Source organism: Hippoglossus stenolepis, chromosome 3, assembly GCF_022539355.2.
Source record: "Hippoglossus stenolepis isolate QCI-W04-F060 chromosome 3, HSTE1.2, whole genome shotgun sequence".
In the NCBI taxonomy this organism is placed as follows: domain Eukaryota; kingdom Metazoa; phylum Chordata; class Actinopteri; order Pleuronectiformes; family Pleuronectidae; genus Hippoglossus; species Hippoglossus stenolepis.
In genome coordinates, this window is record NC_061485.1 from 19,209,073 (window position 1) to 19,219,911 (window position 10,839).

The following is a 10,839-nucleotide window of genomic DNA, read 5'->3' on the forward strand; positions in this document are numbered from 1 at the left end:
AAATTCTCTGGAGACCTCAAACCTTACTTTTACTCCTTCAGTTGCCATGGATACCTCCAGCAAGGCAGCTGATTGGAGGCAACAATAAACTCAACTCTTCTTCCAGATTTTGACAAATCTGTCTCCAAATTGATGACCTGAACAGACTCCCTGTACCTTCTCTCACATGCTGACACACATCTGGTGATGCGAGAACGCACACACACACACACACGTGGATAAACTCTGAGGACTGACGCGCGCACACAGCGGCGGTGAACGTTGACAGCGGAACGGAGATCAATGTAATCTCCTTCAGCACAATCCAAAGCCACTGTCATCATCTATCTATCTATCCCAGTGGAACAGTCGAAATGTGTGAAATCAATTCTGCATTCAATTAAGGAGCAGCCAGCCACAGCAGTCTGGCTCCAGAGGTGACCCCGAGTGCTCCTGCTTGCTCCCTGATGAAGGCCTGCTCCGGTTAATAGCCTGGTCTCCACCACAGCATCATGGAGGGCTTGTTGCAGCACTGCACCTACATGGGCCAACACAGGAGGGTACACGTGACTGAAAGCCTTGGTCTGATCAACTGTTTCAGATGAAGAATCTTTGTGCTGCACACTTAAAGACATAGGTTGTCATTCTGGGCAATAAAACTATTCACAATGTAGATGGGAGCATTGTTGCCACCCTCAGGTGTGAAGAGTTAAAGTCCATACGGTGGCCTGAGTTAAGAAAATCTACCAACCAGCATCTCTAAAATTCCCTTATAAACATGAGGTGTGAAAACAACAAACTGTGGTCTCAAACAAGGTTTTCTGTGGGTGATTTCTTGGCCATGGAGCAGTGATTCAAAGGAAGAAATAGTACCAACTCATTATACAACCACAGATCCACAGTCGTTTCAGGATGACTCTTTAAATGTCTAATCTCAGTATTTCAAAGTCCTCTGAAAGATTTTTTAGAAACAATCAGGTTTATTTGATTTGAGTTGCTGATTTTTACATCAGTATGTTTTAGGGAGACCCGGTTTAGTGACTTTTATTAACTTGTATGTAGTTTAGTAATGTGGTAATTTTTTTGTCTCACGTAAAAGTTGTCATGGTCAAAAATATACATGCGGCTCAAAAAACTGCAATAATTTATAGTGTCAAATGCATTTTTTAAAACATGGGATCAAACTTATCTCACTCTGTACTTTTTAAAAACTTTATTAACTAAGAATGTCAGGAACAAACCAACACTGATAACAACAACGGAAATTCTGAATATGAAAAAATATATACATAAAGCGTACAAATAATGAAATGTACTAAGAAAAATAAATATTCAAAATATGTTGAAAAATTAAAGGAAAACAATAACACATATACTGTTGTTACTGAGTGTTGCTCAGTACAACACTGTATCTGCAAAAACCCCAAAATAGTAAAAAAAAATTCATTCAGATTCAGCGTGATGAGTATAAGAACTTAATCAAAACAAACCATCTGTACAAACAGACAGACAGACCTTCAGGACTCCTTGTCCAATAACATGTTGAAACCCAGCACTGGTTTGATCTTAGAGCTCCACTGTGTTCATTTCAGAACACCTGGCACCACCTGACAGCTGAGGCGGTCTCCCATTGCTTACCTTTGCTTTTCAAGAACTGCACTGCATCGTGTGGACTGAAATACCAAAGGTGCTACGATCAGATTTCGACACAGGGCCCCTCGGAAAGAGAGGGCCTCGGGTAAAAATGTAGAAGCCACATTAAATGTACTTACCATCCCTTATATATTGTCACCCTCTTAAATCTAAAATAATATATTAAATATATGACATTTATTAATAATTTCACTCAAAAAGGTTATGACAATAGATGACTATTGACATACTAATAACAATGTCTGTCAATTATGTAACATAAGAGGAATAAATTAATGAATTTTTGAACATGCCTTTGTGACTTAAGCAATTTTAAACCTTCAACTCTGTCAACAATAAAGCATAACTAACAAACTAACTAAACATAATGCTGAGGAGGCATGTGCATCTCCTCAGTTCTCCTTCCAGCTCTTCTTTGCTGGGTTCTTGACTGATGCCTATTAATGTGGCAAATTGTCAAAGAAGTGATGACACTCAACGGGCATGACGTGTTTCATTGACTGGAGGTCCTGGAACTTTCTCTCCTTGATTGGCAGAGCACATGGAAACATTCGTATCCATGCTATCGGCTCATTTGGCACCTGTACCCTTTGTGGCAGTGCTTCCCACGCAGAGTCCTCCGAGAAGGACAGCTTGAAATGGACCTTGCCTTCACTGCTAAACTAAAGAGCCCGCAAGTGATGCACAGTCGGATCTCCAGCTTTTTTGCCTGGTCTGATGCTAATGAAGTAAGATCCATTCATTTTCAGGAACTCATCATGCTTGAGCACCTTCACATGGTAAGGTGATGGCCTGTTTCTTGCAGTCTGGAGTATGATGACGTAGTCTCTCGGGGTGAAGATATCCGGAACTATTTTGCGTTCAATAGTACTATGCATGCTGTCACACTCCATTTGTGTGTGCCCTGCAACAAGGTATTTCTGTATAGTACCCCATATTTCCTTGCAAGCTCAGAGAATGCATTCGCCACACATGCATTCTCTGAGCTTGCAAGGAAATATGGGGTACTATACAGAAATACCTTGTTGCACTTAGACACTTTGATCTCCTTGAGTTCTGGATGGTCTTTGATCACACCTTCAGAGGACTCATCTCAGGATGGGGTATAGTCTGGATCGCTTATGACATCATCATTATCAGATATGTCCTCTTCATGGTGTGGATGTGTTTGCTTGGCATCTTAAACAACATCAACGGGAGTGTTTAAGGTATTGTCTGCTCCATCTAAAACAGAGTCTTGGCCTGGTACATGCTGCTTCATCTCTTCAACGACGGTCTCATTGTCATTTTCAGTGGATGAGACCTGATCGGTGTCAGAATTGTCAAGTGCATCTCCTACCAAAACGGAAAAACATTTCAACCTTTTCAGGTGTACAGTCACAAATGTGTGATCAGTCTGAAAAACATTCATTGCCTTGTGGTCACTTGTATTAAGCTACATCAGGGATTCCCAAAGTGGTGTGCATGCAACCCTAGGGGTGCACAAGCTGCCTCTAGACACTGCACAACAGGCATACTACCGGTCAAATGATGTTATGATTACTAATATTATGTTCAAGTTCAGGACGAGCCCTGAATCATGGAAATAACTTCAGCGGCTAAGTAGATTTTCGTTCTTCTTGATGCAGCCGCCATCTTGAAAAGCTTGTAAAATTGCCTAAGTCACATTGTCTTTTGACTCAGGCAAAATAAAACGGCCTGTCACACTCTTGACATAGGCCATTATTCTACAGGGGTGGAATCGCATGATCTGTTCAACTGAGGATGTAGGCGATTTTACCAGAGGTGGCCAGCATCATAACACTAATATATTAGTGTAGAACATATTACCAACAGATTTGGGTATTCTATTAATTTCCAGATAGAGAGAGAGATAGAGAGCGAGAGAGAGAGAGAGGGTGTGTGTGTGTGTGTGTGTGTGTGTGTGTGTGTGTGTGTGTGTGTGTGTGTGTGTGTGTGTGTGTGTGTGCGCGCGCGCTACAGACAGGTATAGCTGTGTACAGTATTTAACTTTAACAGGGGGGATCCTATGCTAAACGTTGTGGCGCCACCTAGAGGTCCAGCCGAGTATTGTTTCTTAATATTCAACCTCCAATCTGCCGGATTCTAGTAAAATAATTGGAATCAAGTTTATGTGATTAAATTAATTATTAAATGTAAATGATTTGTTCAAATTTGAAATGAAACACCCGGTTGTACTTTTTGTTCCAGGTGGGAACTTTCACTGCACTGGGAACTATTAACGCTTGGCCTTTCCCCCCGGACATGTGAGTGGTTGCACATGTACCTAGAATCGGTGTCGGCACGCCATTGTGGACCCCAGTTACTTTCACATTACTGACTCCGCAGTCCGTGAAAGCTTTTATTGTTGAATTATCCCGAGTGCAGTAGGAAGAAGAAACTGACCCACGATGGCTACGGACTCCTGGGCCCAGGCGGTGGATGAACAAGAAGCCGCGGCGGAATCGGTAAATCCCAACTTACGCAACACAAGCTAACGTGTTGTTAGCTGCTCAGTGGATCGTCTGGCCTGTTCTCACACAATGTTGACGAAACCCTATCGCTTAACTTTACATTTCACGTTTGAAAACGTGTAACTCAAACACTACCAGTGAATAGACGGGGCCCCGCGGCAGCTCGTCTCGGTTTTGGTTTCATGTGAATCAAAACGAAACTACCGGTTGGTCCCGGTTCGGCTACAAAGCTACAACAAGTTAGCTAGATCCGATATGCTGCGTGCTGCCGTGTTACTAGCGTTAGCACGTATCTGGCTAACAAGTAACTGACGCAAGAGGCTCTTTAAGGGCTCAGCTGAACGCGTCGGTGTCTCAATGTTTATCACCAGAGACACGGACTTAACCAAACTTTCTGATGTTCCTCCTTTCAGATCGGCAACCTCCACATTAAAGAGAAACCAGAAGAAAATGGTGAGTGCATATAGCTGCAATACGTGTTAGACTCAATGGTAAGATACGTGCTTGTCCCATACACTGATTCAAGTGTAAATACGAGTTTTTAAACATTGCACATTGCACATTGCAGGCACCGCAGCACACGTAACAGAGGCGACCCCCGCAGCTGCAAAGACAGAAGGTGAAGTCAAGTCAACAGATGACGATGTCAAAGGTAATTTATTACGATCATATATGTTCATCTGTCTGACCCCCCTCCCCCCTCCCCTACAGTGTCTTAAATGAAGACGCTCTCTAGAGGCGTGACAGTTATTGTAACTTTTCTCTTTCAGATGACAAAGCGGCCCAATCGTTGTTGAACAAGCTGATCAGGAGTAATCTAGTCAACAATACAAACCAAGTGGAAGTTCTTCAGAAAGATCCAAACTCTCCACTCTACTCTGTCAAGTCTTTTGAGGAGTTGCGACTGTAAGTATATCTTCTATTTTTCTAATCAACATTATTGAGTGTTGCTGTGGTTTTTCACTCGTCACTAATAATTCCAGAACTCTCAGAGTCAGAAGTCTGTCGGACTGCCGCTTGCCGATCTAAAGATTAATTCATCTTAACAGCTCCACTTTTGACACGTGTATTGTTAAAGGCCCAAGGAAATGCAGTGTCAAATTTGGTGCAATTTTAGACAAGTGATGCATTCAATATTAATAAACTTTGATTAAACAGACGCCCAGAGCTCTGTAGCAGTGGTGGCTGGGGCTTATTAACTCAAGTGTTGGCAACAACAGCAACTTCAGTGTTCCGAGTCCTGCAGGTGGTGTTTATTGGCAGCAAGTGAATCACTGCAGGTCACTTTTACAATTTCAGAAAGAAAGCTGCAACAAGAGCATTCGCAGGTTTAGAACGGGCACCGCACTCGTCTTATTAGTTTGTCAGCTATTGTGCTTTGTATTTTTGACAGCTGTGTGTAGTTATTAAGGGTTGTGTAGTGTTCACGCCCTCCCTTAGATGTGTGTACAAAAACTCTGCTGACGATGTGTCCGTTTTCTTTCGTGTGTAGCAAACCTCAGCTGCTTCAGGGCGTGTACGGCATGGGTTTCAATCGGCCATCTAAAATCCAGGAAACTGCCTTACCTATGATGCTGGCTGAACCGTGAGTACCCCATCAAAGTGATTTCATACTCGGTGAATTCACTCACACTGAGTATTTTGGGTATAACTTTAAAAAATAATTTAAATATCATTGCTTTTAGGTCAAGAAAGGTGATAAGGCCAAAATCAATTTTACCACCAGTGTCTGTGATCTAATTCCCTTATTCTAATTCCCTTATTTCCTCCAGTCCACAGAATCTCATTGCCCAGTCGCAGTCGGGAACAGGGAAAACGGCTGCCTTTGTCCTGGCCATGCTCAGCCACGTCGACCCCAGCAACAGATATCCCCAGGTTAGTACTCACTTCTCTCACTGTTTTAGAAAGACTCCACTTGTAATCTCATGTTTTTTGATTTATAAACATGACTGAGCATTTTGATGTATATGCTTTTCACGCCCTCATTTCTATTGATTAAATTCTTTCTTCCACCCTAATTAGTTAATGACACGTTGATCAATTGAAATAAACAAGCATTAATTCTTAACATTTTTCCCATCAGTGCCTGTGTGTGTCACCCACCTATGAACTGGCACTTCAGACTGGTAAGGTGATCGAGCAGATGGGCAAACACTATCCTGAGGTCAAACTAGTCTACGCCATCAGAGGAAATAAATGTAAGGCTTAGCTGCTTGCTTTTTACAGTGCCTGTGTGCAATGATGTAATGGTTCCCTTTGATGAAAACATACATTCCTGCACCTGAGATATATCTTTGTGTCTTAGTAATTCTCTTGTTTCTTGTGAATTTTGCAGTGCAACGTGGCATGAAGTTGCAGGAACAGATAGTTATTGGCACACCTGGTACGATGCTGGACTGGTGCAGTAAGTTCAAGTTCATAGACCCCAAGAAGATCATGGTGTTTGTGCTGGACGAGGCTGACGTCATGATCGCCACCCAGGGTCACCAGGACCAGAGTATCCGCATACAGAGGTCAGTTGAAATAAACTGAAATTAAATTAAAATACTCAACTGTTTGAAAGCTTGGAAAAGTGCACAAGCCTATGTACAGTGTCATGAAACCATGATGAATGTGTTCTTAATCTATCAACAGTTATATTTATATTTATCCTGTAAAGAAACATTTTTCAAGCTCTCCGATCTACAACTACTGATCGGTTGTCTCCTCTCTTCCCTGCCACATAGGATGCTGCCTAAAAACTGCCAAATGTTGCTGTTTTCGGCCACATTTGAAGAAACGGTGTGGAATTTCGCCCAGCGCATTGTGCCTGACCCCAACGTCATCAAACTGAAGAGGGAGGAGGAGACGCTGGACACCATCAAACAGTACTACGTGTTGTGCAACTGCAAAGAAGAGAAGTTCCATGCCCTCTGTAACATCTACGGAGCCATCACTATCGCCCAGGCCATGATCTTCTGCCACGTGAGTTCACGGAGAAGTTTGACCCTGGTGTTTTATTCCAGTCGACCACGGAGACGGGTTGTGTTTCCTCTAGTCGTATTGTAAGTTGAGTGTTGTTATACCTCCATGCTTGTAAGAGCTGAGGCCCCAGGCATCATGTTTTCGGGGTTACTCCATCCGTCTGTTCCATTCTCTTGAACACGATATCTTTTATGGCAGCAAACCTTCACTTGGACCCAATGATGAACATAGTGGCTCATGATGGTCAAAGAGGATATCATTGTGATATCACAAAACCATTTTGTTATGGTTGCTTTTTCTCTGTTTTACAAAAAAACACTTGCTTTCTTTCTCATTCTTTAAATCAACTGCCAAGTTATTTTTTTACATTTTGTCCTTTGCTACACATGCACCTAGTTGGCTGTTTAATAAGCAACAAACTCTACTCTCTGTGTGATTCAGACTAGGAAGACTGCAGGCTGGCTGGCAGGTGAGCTGTCTAGAGAAGGACACCAGGTGGCGCTGCTCAGTGGGGAAATGCAGGTTGAGCAGAGGGCTGCTGTCATTGATCGCTTCAGGGAGGGCAAGGAGAAGGTCCTGGTTACGACAAACGTTTGTGCTCGAGGTAAGGACCATGTGGGAATGGGAAGAAGAAACATGACGTGATCGTGACCTTTATTTGACTGTTACTTGTATATTCTCTGTGACCAACTGATTGGAGAGCGAGTACAGTAAAAACCATGGAACTGTGTGTGTTCCTATGGTTTGCCCTCATAGGGTTTCTTTTGCAAAGCTTTACCTTTTATTCCAGTAATGGATTGTTTGCCTGAAATTATGAGCCAACTTTTAAATCTAATATTTCCCCAGACGATGTTGTGTTTACTTGTGATATTAAAACACATGCTGTGTCAGCATACGCTTGATGCACTGTTTCCACCTGGTTGTGGACTTTATGTACTTTAAGCAAAGACGAAGAGTGGAGCCACATCTGTTTTTCTGTTAGTGGAAAACTCCTTTATTGAAACTAACTGAACTGTTATTGACAATATTGATTAATAATCTTTTGGCCTGCTTCTCTTATTTTCAGGCATTGATGTGGAGCAGGTTTCTGTGGTGATCAACTTTGACTTACCAGTGGACAAGGACGGGAACCCAGACAACGAGACCTACTTGCACAGGATCGGCCGCACAGGTCGATTTGGCAAACGGGGCCTGGCGATCAACATGGTGGACAGCAAGATGAGCATGAACATCCTCAACAGGATCCAGGAGCATTTCAGTAAGTTGGACAGCAGCTACACAAACCTGTCTTTCTCATAACAATAGGTTAACGATGCAGTGAAGTTGTGGTGGAGTGTTCATACGCTTGTAGAAATGATATAATTACATTAGCCCCTTGAGTGTTATTCTTTGTCTTAAATGTATTTGTTCATTTATTTTGGCGAGATGGTTCTTGTCAGGCTGCTGATCATCCATATGCCGATCCGATCCGTGTCTTTCCTCCACAGATAAGAAAATTGACAAACTAGACACAGACGATCTGGATGAAATTGAGAGAATCGCCGGCTAAAGACAACGGGTGCGCTCCCATGAAGGACGTCAACCCAACCCACCCCCCACCCCCGCTCTCTTAAGGACTGTGCACTCCTACAGTGTTTTATGCTTTTAATTTTTAGCTGTCAGAGGAATGAGCAGAACCACAAACACAGCATATGTTTACACGTGGATATGTCTCCTCTCAGACAAGTGTTTTGTACGTCTCTGGAACATACCCCATTTCACTCTTTGTACTACTTTGAATAAAGTCTATGAGTTTATCGCTGTGTTTATAATGCTGCTGCAGGAATAGTCGACTCTTTGACTGAACACACGTGGATTAAAAAACACTTATTGGCTGTAGTGGTGGCATGATACAAGCTTTTCTATTAAAAAGATTCCGAAAAACTCCAGAATGGCGATTAGCTATTTCCATGTGCCACAAAGTTATCTTTGATTTTAAAGAACAAAAATAAAATTGAATGTAAAAATATCATGTTCAACTCCTACAGCTTCTATTGTGCTTTGTTATATCAACTAAAATCAGTACAAAGGGTGAAATTGGGTATGTTGCTCCAAGTGGTAGATATATCAGTAAGATTGTTATTGAGATGGTGATGGTTGAGTTTCAAAGGGTCTATGCAAACTTATCAACCTGTGATAGTTCTTATCAAATACTATCAACCTGTATTCACATGACACAGATTATTCATGAATTAACCTCAGCTTTAGCATCAGGGTGTGTAGTCAAATGCCAAAAAAAGGCTGCATAGTGATGATACACAGCTAACTCCAAGTCATGCACATTAAGGTGTTTGTGTTTTCACCAGTAATCGATCATCAGCCAACCACAAATGTTACATGTGTTATTTTGTCATTTTAAAAAACTATCACGGCCATTATCAAAGAACAGGCTCGGCTCCAGCGCTGAGCATTGAGCATTAGTCGTCTTTTTTCCCTCATCTGTCTCATAAAAAAAACCTAATTTTAATTCCAGACGTGGCCGTCAAGGCCTGATTTGTTCAGTTTCCGTTTGTCATTCACTGTCCCACAATCTTTTTAATCAGGGTCTCTCTCCAGTTTGACTTGAGCTCAGCTACATTCTTCATCCAGGCTGTGCTGTTAATAAGGATTGTGAGTTAAAAGAATACGCAATGCCTTCCTCAAGTGCATTATATATACATATGATTTTGTTACTGACATTCTAAGACATCGGGCTTAATATTCTGACTAACACTTGAAATTTTGATGATATATTGAATTATGGGCGTCTTCAGGATGTGTGAATTATCTTTTTTGAAACCAAATGCTGAGTTGACTTGAGGATCAGAGGACCTATGCCAATCAGATTCACTGTGTTGTTCCAACATGGTCGCAGGAGTATCAAACATGTACTTGTGTACATATTTAAAATTTAAGACAGTGTGTCTGAATTATTGACAGTTTGTCACTTCTAAGAAGTGCGACAACATTCCTCATGAGGTTAAATTTTAACAGACGCAGCACTTAGAAATGCAGCGAGCTTAAAATCAGTTAACCTTGCATCAGTGGGTGACTGAATGAAATTAAGGAAAACTGTGGTGTCTGGTGTGTTTGATCGATGCGCTGGAACGTTAAGGGCAGTGATTGGTCAGTCTGAACCTTCTGCAAACCTCATCTGGCTCCCACCGGCGACTTGCCGGCGGTGGTCCGGTTTTTAATGGACTGTTTACGGACAACTTGCTGAAAACCCCTCAACTCAGTGAGCAGATTCTGCCAAAACTAAAAGCAAGGGAGTGTGCTGAAAACCCACCAGAATGCTCTGTGAAGACTTTCCAGGGTAAAGAAGCAGTGTATGCAGTTTTATTTGGACATTTGGATGTATACATTATCAGTGAGTGTGTGCGTGCACTTTGTCGATGTGTAATGTAATGCCACTGTATAAGAGCCATGGACACACAAAGCAGTTTTGAACTTAACACTCTTCTCCACATGTTGTATACTTTGTTTGATGATTGTGAGAACCTACAAAACCCAGTTCATATATACGCATATACACATATACACACACACACACACACACACACACACACGAGTAATACTGCCTAACCAGGCTTGAAACAAGTTGTCTGTTTAAACCTGAAGGCCATGTGTAGACAATGATAGGTTCAAGGTGTGTGGTATTCTGTATCTGAGCTGCATTCATGGACACAGTTATGTCTTCTTAATATGTTGAATTAAAAGAACATATAGATGTCTATCTGTATTTAGTCTA

The 10,839-nt window shown here is 41.9% G+C and overlaps 1 protein-coding gene across 1 annotated transcript; it reads left to right on the plus strand.

The window, feature by feature from the left end:
* The first annotated feature begins 3,899 nt into the window (after positions 1-3,899).
* On the plus strand, positions 3,900-10,822 carry LOC118104407 (ATP-dependent RNA helicase DDX19B). The gene is made up of 12 exons (XM_035151266.2): positions 3,900-4,100; positions 4,520-4,559; positions 4,675-4,758; positions 4,877-5,012; positions 5,599-5,691; positions 5,879-5,981; positions 6,190-6,304; positions 6,442-6,619; positions 6,833-7,070; positions 7,512-7,674; positions 8,137-8,328; positions 8,558-10,822. Exons 1-12 carry the CDS (start codon positions 4,044-4,046, stop codon positions 8,617-8,619), a joined length of 1,461 nt encoding a protein of 486 aa, XP_035007157.1. The 5' UTR covers positions 3,900-4,043; the 3' UTR covers positions 8,620-10,822.
* The last annotated feature ends 17 nt before the right edge of the window (positions 10,823-10,839 follow it).